This window comes from Cucumis sativus, chromosome 3 (genome assembly GCF_000004075.3).
Source record: "Cucumis sativus cultivar 9930 chromosome 3, Cucumber_9930_V3, whole genome shotgun sequence".
Classification (NCBI taxonomy): Eukaryota; Viridiplantae; Streptophyta; class Magnoliopsida; order Cucurbitales; family Cucurbitaceae; genus Cucumis; species Cucumis sativus.
This window is the reverse complement of record NC_026657.2, coordinates 17,115,477-17,130,881: the sequence shown is the minus strand read 5'-3', so window position 1 is coordinate 17,130,881 and position 15,405 is coordinate 17,115,477. Positions and strand designations below refer to the sequence as shown.

Here is a 15,405-nt window from a genome sequence, read left to right as displayed (position 1 = left end):
AAACCCCCAAAACTAAAAATGTGAATTCTAAGAATGAACATTTTAAAAAATAAAAAAATAAATTAAAATATTTATAAGTTATAACAAAATTTTAGATTTTATCAATGATAGTAATGAATAGACTTCTATCACTGTCTATTAATGCTACTAATAGAAGGATATCGATGTCTATCAATGTTAATTATTGATAGAATCTGAAAATTTTGCTATATGTTGTAAATATTTTGTCAAATTTGCTATTTTTAACAATTCTTTCTTTACTCTTATAAACGTGACAAATAAGAAGATACATTTTTCAAACTCTAACACGAAACGCATATATACTTAGATAGTGAAAAAGCGTTTTTTGTTTTTTTTGAAATTTTTACTATATTTGTGAAATCGTATATTTTATAAATTTAAAAGTTATATGTAGAGAGAGATTTTTATAATAAAACCCAAAAATGAAAAGAAAAAGAAATTCTCACTTTGGAGGCAAGGAATCGTTTGCGTACATTTTCCAACGGCATCTATTCGTCATCTGTTCTCTCAGAGGAACACAAACCTCATCTCCAACTCAAAATCCCCCCTTCTTTCTATCACACGATCACTTGAATTTCACTCCATTGGTGACGCTAATGTCGGGCTCCAGAATCCAACCAGCAGCTTCTGTTCTTTCCTCTTCCATCAAGCGCCATATGGGTTTTAGTTTCTACCTTCCTTCCAATTCCTCGCTTTCTCCTTTTCACCATTCTTCATTCTCCTTCAGGCGCTCTGGACCTGCACGATCTCTCTCTGTTTCCATGTCTGTTGCCCCTCTTGAAGCCTGCGTCAAAGCTTCCACTACTCTACCCAACAAGCTCGGCGACTGTAATTCCTTCTCTTTATTCCTTCTGTTTCTGTTATTTGCTGTTGGTTCTCTCTATTTCCTGTTTGGAATTTATGTGTGTTTTGAGAAATGACGATAATATGATGGAATGCCCTTCACTGAACTTGAGAATTGTCAAATTTCGTATGTTTTTAACATCAATTGGTTCTTTTAGAATCATGTGTGTGTGACATTGATGAAACCGGAGAAATATACTCTTTCGAAGAAAATTTGTTCTCAAGTTATTTGAGTCACTTGGACCCTCTCTCTTGTTTGGGAGTGCAATTGAAATGGTTAAAATGGCTCAAAAACTTGCTTTTAACCATTAAAAATCAATTTTGATGGTATGAATATCAGTTTAAAAATGTTAACGTTAAATTTTTTAATGGTCAAAGCAAGCTTAGCTTATTGGTAACTGATATGCACTCCCTTCTCCAGGTTGGAGATTTAATCACCCATTATCTCAAGTTGAACTAGAAAAAGTTGATTTTGAATGATTAAAGAAAGAGAAAGGCATGTTTCCGAATATGACAAAAGTGACTTTAGCAATTTCAAAATCTCTCCTAGACATATAACCAAGTCTAAACCAACCAAACTTTTTCAAGGCCTAACTTCATCTCTTCCCTAATAGCTATTAGATAAAACAAATTGGTACTCTGGTAGTTAGTTTAAAGATAGGGGCATTTTTAAAATAGCAAAATAAATTAAAATATTTACAATCTATAGTAAAATTTTGAATTTTATCAAGGATAGAAACTGATAACATTCTATCATTGTCTATCAACGTCACTGATAAAAGGATATCATTGTCTATCAATGTTTATTATTGATAGAATTTAAAAATTTTGCTATAGGTTGTAAACATTTTGTCAAATTTGCTATTTTTGAAAATTTCCGTTAAAGATAATTTGTTACTTATCGTTTAATTAGTTTTATTAAACCACCAATTCACCCAAAAGCTTAAACTTGTGGTTGAAGGCAAATTTAATTCTATATCACTACAAGTTTGTTTCACTAAAGTTGTAAAAATACCCCTAGATAGGGAAAATATGAATATCAAGCCCATTATTTTCTCTCATTGTGCAACTTTAATATGGTATCAGAAGTTAAATCATTTTTCACCTCTTCTTCCCCCTTCAGCCCCTACGTTGATTGATCTGAAGGTCATAAGAGAGGATGTTACGAAGGATGAATTCTTGAAGGAGGTCATTAGTAAGTTGCAGAGAGGAGAAGAAGTGAAAAATTATACTTGGCAACATGAGATGCTCCGGTACAAGGGAAGAATAGTGATTGCGAAAAACTCTTCTTTAATTCCTACTATTATGCACACGTACCATGATTCTGTGCTTGGGGGACATTCTGGGTTCTTAAGAACGTATAAGAGGCTAACAGGAGAACTATTTTGGGTTGGCATGAAGTCTGAAATACAAAAGTATTATGAAGAGTGTACCACGTGTCAACGAAATAAAACGTTGGCACTCTCACCTGCTGGGTTAGTAACTCCATTGGAGATACCAAGTATAGTATGGGAAGACATCTCTATGGACTTCATTGAGGGATTACCCAAATCCTTTGGATATGAGGTTATTTTTGTGGTGGTGGATCATTTTAGTAAGTATGCTCATTTCCTAGGCCTCAAGTACCCCTTTGATGCCAAGATTGTAGCAAAGTTGTTTGTGAAAGAAGTTGTAAGATTGCATGGCTTCCCACAATCAATAGTTTCTGACTGTGATAAGATTTTTCTGAGTAATTTTTGGAAGGAACTGTTTTGTTTGGCAGACACAAAATTGAACAGGAGCACTGCTTATCATCCTCAAACGGATGGTCAGACAGAGGTTGTTAACAGGTCAGTAGAGATTTACTTACGCTGCTTTTGTGGGGAAAAACTGAGGGAGTAGATGAAATGGATTCCCTGGGCGGAATACTGGTATAATACTAAATACTACATACCAACGTTCCTTAGGGGTGTCTCCTTTTCAAGCGGTATATGGACGCACACCCCCAGCTATGATATATTATGGAGACCAGGGAACTTCAATTTCCACACTGGATGAGCAGCTCAAAGAAAGAGATATACCCCTGGGTGCTTTGAAAGAGCATTTACGCATAGCACAAGATAAGATGAAGAGTTATGCTGATATGAAAAGAAGACATGTAGAATTTGAGGAAGGAGACATGGTGTTCTTAAAAATCAGACCCTACAGGCAGGTTTCTATGTGTAAGAAGAGCATTTATGCATAGCACAAGATAAGATGAAGAGTTATGCTGAAATGAAAAGAAGACATGTAGAATTTGAGGAAGGAGACATGGTGTTCTTAAAAATCAGACCCTACAGGCAGGTTTCTATGTGTAAGAAGAGGAATGAGAAGCTGTCACCTAAATATTTTGGCTCTTATCGAGTCTTGAAGAAAATTGGCCCTGTTGCGTATAGGATGGAATTACCTACTGCAGCAACTAATATTTCACAGTTGAAGAAAGCCTTCGGGGAGTGCGCTAATAAAGAGGAATTAGTGCCTTTCTTGACTGAAAATCACGAGTGGCTAGCTGTACCTGATGAGGTCTACGGATACCAAAAGAATGGGAAAGGAGTTTGGGAAGTTTTGATGAGCTGGAAAGGACTTCCGAGGCATGAGGCAACTTGGGAGAATTATGATGACTTCCAATAGTCCTTCCCTAATTCCCACCTCGAGGACAAGGTGAAACTAGATCGGGAATGCAATGTTAGACCACCCATAATACACCAGTACAGTAGAAGAAAGAATATTAAAGAAAAGAGGAAGGAGAAGGAGTTAGTTGAGAATGTAACGGCATGGGGGGACCACAATGAGTGGAACGGTTTAAGGGGGGGGACCGCATTGAGTGGGAAGGGAAGATCAATAGAAAATGGAAGAGAGGAAGGGGTGGCTTTTTGATGAAGTAATTTTCTGTGTATTCTTGAAAGAGAGAGTAACAGAGAGAGAGGAGAGTTCAATCAAATTGGGCACTCTATCCAATTCGATTTCGTTTATATTGTAATTTCCTATTTCTATCAATGTAGTAATATCTCAGTTTCTATTATCTTGTGTTGGAAATTCTGTATTCCATCATATCACTAGATGGGTCTATGAGAGGTTTCCAGTTGGCAGAAGAACAAGAGGGATGAGACAGTTTAATGCTTTTATAGATTCTGCCAATCTAATGGAAACTCCCCTTCAAAATGGCAAATTTACTTGGTCAAGAGAGGGTGGCACTGCTGCAAACCTCTGTTGGACAGATTTTTTATTAACAGTAAATGGGATGATGATTTTGAAAACTCAAGAGTGACCCGTAAAGCAAGAACCTTCTCCAATCACTTTCCTTTATTATTAGAGGCAGGTGCAATACTATGGGGGCCATCCCCATTCAGATTTTGCAATAGTTGGTTGTTAATAAAAGAGTGCAACAAGGTTATTGAGGAAGTCTTGAAAATCCCCCAGGCATTGGGTGGGCTGGTTTCATTCTTCATGAGCAGCTTCGTAAAGTGAAACTTGTTGTTAAAAATTGGCATGCTACTCATTTGATTGATATAAAGCAGAAAGAGGAAAGGCTTTTGAGAGAGTTAGAAATCATTGATGAGCTTGCAGAAAATGTTGGTCTGAATGAAGTAGAATTGGCTCACAGATCAGCTATACAAACAGAGTTGCTTTGTATTTACAGAACCGAAGAAAGAAATTTTATACAGAAAAGTAAACTAAATTGGCTTGCCGTAGGAGATGAAAATACGGGCTTTTTTCACAGATTCCTTAATGCAAAAAAATGAAAAAACCTAATCACAGAATTGGTGGATGAGCAAGGGGTGATAACAAAGTCTTTTTGCAACATTGAAAGGGTGATATTTGGGTTCTATGAAGACCTGTATAAAAAAATTCCAGGAGTCAGATAACTTCCTTTTATGGCAGATTGGCCTTGTGTCTTTATTTCTCAAAAATTTTCACTAGTCAACAGCTTCTCTGAGATGGAGATTATTTGGATACCGTAGACAAGAACAGACAGATTTGCCCTTACTGCCATTTATTTGGATACCGTAGACAAATGTTACAAACTTCATGGCTTTCCCCCAAGCTACAAACCAAAGAACAGGACAAACAACCAAGTGCAGAAAGCTCCATCAAATAATCCACCTGCCAATACTAATGCTGCAAAAATTAACCAAATATCACCTAGATCAAGTACCCTGTTGGACAACGAGACACTCTCTCAATGCCCCAACATACTTTCCATGCTTCAGTCAAAATTAGCTGTTGTCAAGATTGATCATGATGCCATTGCTCATACTGCAGGTACTTGCTCTCCTTATAAAACTAAAAATGAATGGAATATTGACTCAGGAACTTCCACACACGTATGTTTCCAAAAGCACATCTTCTCTGACTTGAAGCCCATTGCTAGTTCAATTGTTCTTCCCAACAACTCTTACATCCCCGTACGCTATATTGGCTCGGTTATTCTTTTCGGCTCCATAGTCCTTCATCATGTTCTTTTTGTACCAGAGTTTCAGTATAACTTGTTATCTGTCAGTAGTTTAATGAAAGATAACACACTCACTGTGAGATTTCTTTATGATGGTTGTGATATTCAGGCAAGATTCACTTTGAAGAAGATTGGAAGGGGTAAACTACATGATGGACTATATATCATTGAGCATCCCTAACAAGTTGTTGATCCTTTACATTCCTCAGCTTCTATTAATCCAGTATCTCATGCAACTTTTGATGTTGAGCACAAGACTTGGATACCTTTCTATCTCCCGCTTGTTTGCCCTAAAAGATGTGTTGTTTCTTGATTCTTCTATGTTAAATAAGACTTATTCTTGTGAAATCTGTCCATTTGCAAAACAGAAAAAATTGATGATCCTATTTCAAGTCACTCACATTCTGGTTACAAATATTCTCTTGCTCTAGTTGATGATCATAGTAAATACACTTGGGTTTTTCTCATGAGAAATAAGTCAGATGTACTAAAAATTGTTCCTCAGTTTTTTGCCTATGTAGAAATTCAATATAAAAACACAATCAAGGTGTTTAGATCCGATAACGCACCTGAGCTATCCTTTGCTCGGTTTTTCTACAAAAGGGAGTCATCCATCAACTCTCTTGCGTTGGAAGACCAGAGAAAAATTGTGGCAAGAAAGCACCAACACATCCTAAATGTAGCAAGAGCTCTATTTTTTCAGTCACGTGTCCCATTACAGTTCTGGAGTGAATGCATCTTAACATTTGTGTTCCTCATCAACCAGACTTCATTACCTATGCTGGATTGGAAGACCGCTTATGAACTCCTTCATGGACAACCAGCAGATTACTCATCACAAAAGACTTTTGGTTGCTTGTGTTTTGCCTCCACATTACAAAATGGTAGATCAAAGTTTGATCCAAGAGCTACACCAGCCGTCTCCACAGGCTACCCAAATGGTATGAAGGCTTACAAAGTATTTGACATTGCCAAATAAATTCTTTACTTACCAAGATGTAATCTTCCATGAAACATTCTTTCCATTCCATAAAGTCGCTACTCATAATGAACAGCCACCTTTTCTACAAACTCTTGTCCTTCCCAAGTCCTTTGATGTTGACAGTTCAACACAACTTCCAATTCCCCTCCCTTATCCAATAGTGAATACCCAAAACCAGCCCATTTCTCCATCAACTAACACCCAAAATAGTCCTTTGCCCGGTCATCATAATGACACCTCCATTACATCGAATCCCTCCTTAGAAATCTCCACCAATGAAATAATGCTCTGAACTTAACCATTCCACCAATGAGACTTCACCCACCTCCGGCCAACCTGTTAGAAACCTTAAATGAACCTTGTATATCCCAACCATCTATTCCACCCCTAGAAAATCCCAACGTACAACCAAACCTCCCTCACACCTACAAGATTACCATTGTAACCTTACCAATCACTCAAACCTTCCCTCCTTAAACACTCGTTATCCCATTACCTTCTCCCTATCATATAACCACCTTTCTCCCAATTTTAAATCTCTCTCCATAGCTATATCTTCTCACTATGAACCTCAGTACTACCACGAAGTTGTTCCCTTCGATCATTGGAAAGAAGCAATGAAACTTGAAATCCAAGCCATGAAAGATAATTACACTTGGGACATTGTTCCCCTTCCACCTTCAAAACATACCATTGGCTGGCTGCAAATGGGTATATAGGGTAAAACACAAGGCTAATAGCTCCATTGAAAGATATAAAGCCAGACTCGTTGCAAAGGGATATACTCAGCAAGAGAGACTAGACTAGATTTCATAGGGAGCTTTTCACCAGTAGCCAAGCTAGTGACTATCTGAGTTCTCCTCACAATGTTTGTGACGTACAACTGGCCTCTTATCCAGTTTGATGTGAATAATGTTTTTCTACATGGTGATTTGTTTGAAGAAGTCTTTATGGAATTACCACTTGGTTACAAGCCACAAACATCTCATAATCTGATGTAGCCTAAGTAACCTCAAGGAGAAATTCTCCAAGAACCAAGTTTGTGGATCTTTTATTAGAATGAATAATTTGCTTCAAACAAAAGAAGAATCCTATTTATAGAGTGCTATTACAATTGGAGTAAAAAAGGAATTAACCTAGAATATTGCCTAATTACCCAATTAGCCCTTAGTCTTCTTACATCATAATCATAGTCACAAGCTTGTTTGTAAATTGAAGAAGCCAATCTATGGCTTGAAACTAGCATCTCAACAATGGTATGCAAAATTCTCCAACGCCCTCATGCTCTTGGTTTTACTCAATCTAAAGTTGAATACTCTTTGTTTGTTCGTGGAAAAGGAGAACACCCCATTGCCCTATTAGTTTATGTTGATGACGTAGTCATAACAGGAGCAAATGAAAAGTAGATCAATCAAGTTAAGGCCTTGCTACATGAAAAGTTAAAACTCAAGGATCTTGGTCCTCTCAAGTATTTCTTGGGTTTGGAACTTGCTCAATCCAATAGAGGAATATCCATATCTTAGAGACATTAGACTCTACAGATCCTACAAGATGTTGGACTGCTAGCAGCTAAACCCCTCTCCGTTCCAATGGATCCTTATGTAAAATTGAAGAGCTCACATGATGATGTGCTAGATGACCCTTCATCATATAGAAGGCTAATTGGAAGATTACTTTATTTGACCATCTCAAGACCAGACATTGTCTTTCTTTACTATAAACAAGCTCAGCCAATTTGTTGCTAAGCGTTGCAAATCTCAATTGATAGCTGCTCACAATCTGTTAAGATACTTGAAGTCTTCACCAGGGCAAGGAATCCTTATTTCTCCAGCAAAGAGGTTTCAGTTAAAGTCTTTTGCTACCTCTAATTGGGCATCATGCCTTGATACCAGAAAGTTTACTTCTGGTTTTTGCATCTTTATGGAAGACGCCTTTATTTCTTGGAAGTCCAAAAAGCTGTGTGTTGTGTATCTCAATTCTCTGCTGAAGCTTAATACAGATCGCTTGCCTCCACCACTTGTGAACTTGTGTGGTTAAATTCCCTATTTCATGACCTTTGCATACCCATTGTACAACCCTCCCTCTTATATTGCGATAATCAAGCTGCTATCCACCTTGCCAATAATCCAATTTTCCATGAAAGAACCAAACACATTGAACTTGACTGCCATTTCATCCGAGATAAACTTGCTAATGGATCTTTAAAACTACTACCAGTACACTCTAACTCCCAATTAGCTGACAACTTCAAAAAACCATTGGCTCCTTCGCCCTATTTTTCTATCCTATCCAAGTTGGGAACTGTTGATCTGTATGGTCCAACTTGAGGGGGGGATATTAGATAAAACTAACTGTTATTATGGTAGTAATATGGTAGTTAGTTTAAAGATAATTTGTTACTTATCAGTTAATTAATTTATCTCACTAAAGTTGTATAAATACCCCTAAATAGGGAAAATATGAATATCAAGCCCATTATTTTTCTCCCACTGTTCAACTATAATAATAGCCAAGTATTTTAATATGGCAAATTACCCCTTAATACCCTAAGAACATTTCTTATTCTAATGGAAATCCTTACCTTCATACTTAAAGCCCATGAATTTTTTTTTACTAGTATATGACCTCAATTTGGTCTTAGTGATGAAATATTTTTTCCTTTCAGGCCCTTTTTGTCAGAGGGTATTACTCACTTTGGAGGAAAAGCATCTACCCTATGACTTAAAGTTGGTAGACCTGTCAAACAAGCCAGAATGGTGATTATCTAATTTGATTTGTCTCTTTGTGAAAACATAGATTTTTTACAAGTAGTTCGATATGCTCCATTTGGTTTATCAGAAAGCCAATATATATGTATAGATAGATAGATAGATAGAGGAAGTTCTATGTTTATGCCTTTTAATTGTGCAAGTCTTTAAACTTCTTTTCTGATTGTCTATTCCTCTTTTTTTTTTTTTTACTTATTTTGAGTCCAGGTTCTTAAAAATAAATTCAGAAGGCAAAGTTCCCGTTGTTAAATTTGATGAGCAGTGGATTGCAGATTCAGATGTTATAACAGAAACACTAGAAGAGAAGTACCCAAATCCACCTTTAGTAACCCCTCCTGACAAATCTTCAGTGTATGTTTTATGTTTTATGTTTTATACTTGCCTCATTTTTTTCCTAGTGGGTGTAAGTTCAATGGTGTGACACAATTACTGGAAGTACATATAATGTACTAAAAGTTGAACTTGTGGAAACCTAAGCTGATGAGCGTTCACTGTGTATACTTTGTACCATCCAAACATGTTCATCAACATTCATACTGGTGTTCAGATTATAGTTCTGTAAGGGGCATGTGAGATTTGATAATATCCTGTAAGTAGGAATATTCACACAAAATAATAACAAAAAAAAAGTGGAACACTGAAACTGTGGTAACAATTTGGTTGATTTTTCACAATCTCGTTACGATTTTTTTCATCTTTCCAAATAAATATTTTTCAGGTTTTCAAAACTTGACTTGGATTTTGAAAACACTCTTAAAAAGTAGATGATAAAACAAAGTGACATGTAGCTGCTAGTGTTTCTAAGCTTAATTTTAAAAATCAAGTAATTGCCAAACGAGACGTAGTAAGCCATGCCATGAGGATGTAAGCCTCTATGTATGTTCATCAAATTGAAAAGGAATTTCTGCACTCACGAATTTGAGTTGAATGAGAGTTTTTCGAAGCTTTTTTTCTTATGGAATCTCATATTTCCCTGTCTTCATTTAGTGTGTGAAAGTTATCAAGTGTTCAAAGATGAAAATTCTGTTCGTTATATGTTTCATTTTTTTATCTCCAAATGTATCAAATAATTAGGATGTTTACTGGCAGCTATTGCAATATTTTTCCTGCAGAGGATCAAAGATTTTTTCCACATTTATTGCTTTTCTAAAGAGCAAGGATCCTAATGATGGAACAGAACAAGCATTGCTTAGTGAGCTAACTTCTTTCAATGATCACATCAAAGAGAATGTAAGACCTTTTTCTTTTCTGTATCTCTTTCTAAATCAAATATCGTACCTTACGGCTTACAGTGAATGAACAAGAATGAATCACATAATGTTGAATGGATTCTTAGTAAATAATCTCTACTGAATTCTATCCTCTTATATTTGGTAAAAGAGGAAACGTATAGTGCTACATGATTCATCATTATCTCACATAACCACTGGCAAGCTCTGGCTCTGTTGAAGTAGCTCCATTTTTTCAACTCTGTGATGAAAACTTCATAGAACCCTTTTCCAGCATTTGCTTTCTCTCACATTGATTGCAGTTTAATGTTTTCCCTCAAGTTTCTGAATTCTGCGCTGGCAGTACCACAAAATGTCAGAAGTAGCAAGGCACCATTTCTTTTTCATGAATTGCACATTCATGTTGAATGTCCTGTTTAAGATTATCCAGTTACAAATTTACAGTCACCCGTCATCTCATATGTAATGAGTTGATAGATAACTATCTTAGATGGACTTGACCTTATTTTTCTCCTTCTAAATGACTTGGATCGTATATGATTCTGTACAATGTTCGGCTTTTGGATTATATATTTGAAGGTTTGGCATTCTTGAGGTTTTCTAATGAGTAAGGCTTAATCCTGAATGGAATGAGACATGTTGCTGATAGGAACCAAAACACGATCAACTATATTGTAAGGTAAATTACGAAAACTTACAAGATAGCCAAATAATTCGAATAACTTGGACCATGTCCTCTTGAGATCATTCTCAAGCCTTAGTTCTCGCACCAAAGAATTTCCTCCCTTCTTCATTCCCCTCACACCCTCTATTTGTAACCAATGAGCATGTCAAACTCTCTAGCTAATTACCAATATACCCTTAATACTCTAACAACTCCCTAATAGCATTCCTATTAGTTGAATATGCCTCCATCTAAATATAAGGAAAAAATTATAAAAATCATAAAAAAAATTCAATCAGTTTTTCTATCCATCATAACTTTCTTAACTAATATTACAAAGGTAATCTCATCACTTATAAGAACAACTTATTCTTTAATCTTTAATTTTTATCATCAATATTTTCATAAGCTTTGGTAATAGAAGTAGTATGGGCTAAATTAACAACTTGTTGTTTAGTGGCAGTGAATACGTAAATGAGTTTTATATTATTGAAGAACGTGGACAATGAATAATTATTATTCTCATGATCCATAGAGACTTAAAGCATTTGTTATCATATAGCCTTAAGCCTCATATGATCCGAAATGCTCATAAGACTCGAGGTAAAAATGTGAGTCTAGCTTTAAGGCGAGCCTGAAGCTACAAACTTAAAAAACTCTTTAAACAGTGTCATTACCAATCTTTCCCAGCACGAGTGGCAATGCATGAAATGATGAAAATAAGTAAATATCATTTGCTCTTTTTTGCGACTTACCATCATATATCTTTTTTTGAAAAGGGCCCTTTGATCAATGGGAAAGAGATTTCTGCTGCAGATCTGTCACTTGGTCCAAAGTTGTACCATCTAGAAATTGCATTGGGTCACTATAAGAACTGGTCTGTTCCAGACAGTCTACCCTACGTTAAGTCGTACATGAAGGTACATCTGAACTTTTAGCTTCATTGTGATTCATGCATTAGCTTTTAGCTTTTAACAACTGTTCTTTAGAGCCATTTTTATAAGCTAATCAGAACTCATTTTAAAATGTAATGTTAAGATGCACTTGAAACAACTATTCATCCCCCCATGTTCAAAGAATGAAAACTTCAAGTGTTATCAAAGTTATTCCACCCAAGAAGATGAAGAGAATTTAGTTTTCAACGTGATAGGTTTTAGCAGACAGCGGAACAGTCTTTAAACACAACTCCAGAGTGGGACCATAGTTTCTGTTAGATTTGTTATATTCATTATGAAACTGCATTTTAGTTTTAATGTTTCATTCACTATCATTTAGAACAGAAGCTGTGTACATTATCCCAGAACTTTTACAACTACTAACGTCTTCTGGATTGTAGCATCATGTTTATGGAATAGTTGTGTTTAACAGCCAGCAATATGATATTGAAATGTGCAAGATTGAAGTTCAAACCTTTCATCCCACTTTACTTCATGTCATAATTGAATAGAGAGCTTAGGACTGAAGTGTGCAGGATAATGGAAAAACTTTAACCGTTGGTTTAACATGCATCGTTATCCTTGAATCTGTTTCTTGATGTTACTGAAGCTTTGCTCATTTGTTTTATTGCTGGCTTCAATGTATTAATTATGATTGATGACACTGCATCAGAGCATATTTTCAAGAGAATCTTTTGCAAAAACTCGTGCGTTGCCGGAGGATGTTATTGCTGGTTGGCGTCCAAAGGTATTAGGTTAAAATAATTTCTATACTGCTGAATCGTTAGGAATGAGATTCCACTGTCCTACATCTCTTCAAAGGCAGGCACGGTAGTCCAGTTAAATTTCTAACAAATATGATGCAATGAGCGTTTTTTCTCCTGCTTCTTGTCACACTCAAAGCTGTTTTGTATTATGCTTATGTCTAATACATCTTGTAAATTGAACTTTTGTATGAAAGTCATTCAAGTACCTTCCCATGTATGAATTTATGAAGTTGTGATTGTTTATTCAAGTACCTTCCCATGTAATATGAATTTATGAAGTTGTGATTGTTTTTTCGTTCTTTATTTGCTGTTGTTATTTTCTTGTCATCATTATTTGATGTATAGAATGAACATTTGAGTTACTTGTGCAGTACTTATCTTGCTTTAATAACAAGTAATATTGGAATTTAACTTAATTGGTTAAAACATGAAATCTTTCATTATTTGATTTGTTTGCACAATTAAATAGCCATTACTCTCCAATTGAATTGCTTGTCTTCATAACTGATGCTCAATGAAGGAGAAACAAACTATTTGAAGAAAAATTGTGGGCCAAATTCTATTGCAATCAATACATTGCAACAATGTTTATATTTAGAACCTTTTGCAGCTTATGGAACTTTCTTGAGACAACACCATGACAAACGTCAATTCAATCATTACTAGAAGCCTTGGTTGTATTGGAATTTGAAGTTTTAAACTTTTTCCATGTATCCATCATTTGAAGAATCCATATATTTTTTCAATGTAATATTTTGGAAGTTTGAATTGGTTGCAATTTATTTTGTTGATTATATACATATTCTTAGACCATAATACCAAGCCCGTATAAGACATTCCTTAATTCCTTCCTTTTCTTTGCTTATGTTTCTGCAACCAACATACATTTCTTTTTCTTTTTCTTTTCTTCTTTGATTTGTCCTGTGAAAGAGCTTGTTTGAAGCTCGATTGGTTGTCTCCAAACTGAAGATGATCGTGATGAAACTCGGCAGTAAAATTAAAAAGAAACAAAACAAAACAAAACAAAACTTGCCAGTACAACTACCATTGAATGACCATACGCAAATCCTTTCCAATTTCATAAACACAGAATAGAATTGCTTCAAACATTGATTGGTGGTCTACTTCAGTTGGCCCCTTCTGTGTACTTATCCTATCTTTTGCACTCCATTCATGTGTTAGGCTAGTTTTCTTTTTAACATTGTATATAATATTCAAACAATTAGCTACCAACATTATATATTACATTTAAACATGTTTTTCAAAAATGCATTTTCATTTAAACATTTTTTTCTAAAAGCAACTTCAAATTCAAATAAAAACAGTCTTTGGCTACTTTTTTTCAAAAGTGTTTTTAGGTATAAATTATTTGTTATATACTAAAAATGTTTCTATTAATTTTAAATTACAATAAAAAAAATTGCCCGTGAAGGTGATGGTCGGAGTTGACAACGGTTATCAGGGATATCAGTTGGAGGTGGCCAATGACAATCACTAGAAAACGACTGTTGAAAGTTGATCATTGATGGTTGCATGAAACAATCATCAAAGACAGTGATCGAAGGTAATAGCGATTGCTGGAAAATGATGATTAAAGGTGAGCAATATTGGTCACCAGAGGTTGGTCGACAATAGTTGCTAAGAAAACAGTTGCTGAAATTTGGTTGTAGACGGTGATCAGAGATGGTAGGCAAATCATCGAAAAAAAATAACGGAAAGTTGGTAAACGATAGTCATTGAAAAATGGTGACTAAAGGTTAGCCAACAACAGTCACCATAAAATGGTGACAAAAGGTTGGTCGAATATGGTAATTGAAAAGCGGTAATCTAAGGTTGGTCGATAACGATTGCGATGAAAACGATAGACATGTTGCATTTTATGTCCTAAAATTTGTGATTTGTAAATGTTAAGCTATTTTATTATTCAATAAAATTGTTCCTGAGGTGTTATTTAATAAATTTTTATTGAATAAGAGATTTGCTTGTTATAAACTATGAATCCAATAAACTAAGGTTCCTTTAGCTATAATATGAATACTTGAATTTTATATAGTGACATCAAAATAAATCAAGTTTGAGTTGATAGTGTAAATGGTCTGTAGCATAGGAGTATGGTTGAATACTTAATTATTTTGGAGACACTACAGACATGCGCCCTTTATATTTAGTACAGACAATATGATCTTAAATCGTTCATGTAGAAACGTGCAAGTAAGGGTGTCCTATTCAATATGCAAAAAGTTTGCATAAGACCAAACCATGAAATAATCACTTTTACTTTATAACATTATTTACTGTTTAAAATTGACAATTTTAATTTTGATTACCTAAGTATCTTGATGTTAATATTGAGCTAACTACAAACTCCTATTTACTCGAGATTATTCTTAGATCTTGATAGGTGAGGGCAGTTCAATAGCACTAGTGCAACAGACCTTTCATTTCAAGGGAAGACCAAAAAGACAATCTTGGACATAGAGTGCAAAATGAAATTCTCTCCTACTCGATTCTAAGGATAGTAGAGAGGTTGTTCCCTTAAGTGTTGACTCTGAGACTTAAACAAGGGTCTTACCCTCTCATTGGCCCGAGAGGGATAGTTTAATGGTTGGATCATAAATCAATTGTTCATTAGAAGATCAATGAGACTTAAGAAACAAAATGTATCATTGAGGGTAAAATGATATTTTGATCCAGTCGAGATTACAAATAACCTATGAAGGCTCAA

General features: G+C 35.3%; 1 protein-coding gene across 3 annotated transcripts; it reads left to right on the top strand.

The window, feature by feature from the left end:
• Positions 1–422: 422 nt before the first annotated feature.
• Positions 423–12,983, top strand: LOC101203335 (glutathione S-transferase DHAR3, chloroplastic). 3 transcript variants are annotated; one of them, XM_004145807.3, is made up of 6 exons: positions 423–849; positions 8,983–9,073; positions 9,293–9,436; positions 10,198–10,315; positions 11,758–11,898; positions 12,587–12,983. In XM_004145807.3, exons 1-6 carry the CDS (start codon positions 444–446, stop codon positions 12,671–12,673), a joined length of 987 nt encoding a protein of 328 aa, XP_004145855.2. In that variant the 5' UTR covers positions 423–443; the 3' UTR covers positions 12,674–12,983. The 3 variants fall into 3 exon arrangements, 2 of the variants coding, with proteins under 2 accessions (XP_004145855.2, XP_031738727.1); XM_031882867.1 differs by lacking the exon at positions 423–849 and adding an exon at positions 3,707–5,145; XR_004215386.1 differs by lacking the exons at positions 8,983–9,073; positions 9,293–9,436; positions 10,198–10,315; positions 11,758–11,898; positions 12,587–12,983 and adding exons at positions 1,988–5,145; positions 5,445–5,752 and having other exon boundaries at positions 430–849.
• The last annotated feature ends 2,422 nt before the right edge of the window (positions 12,984–15,405 follow it).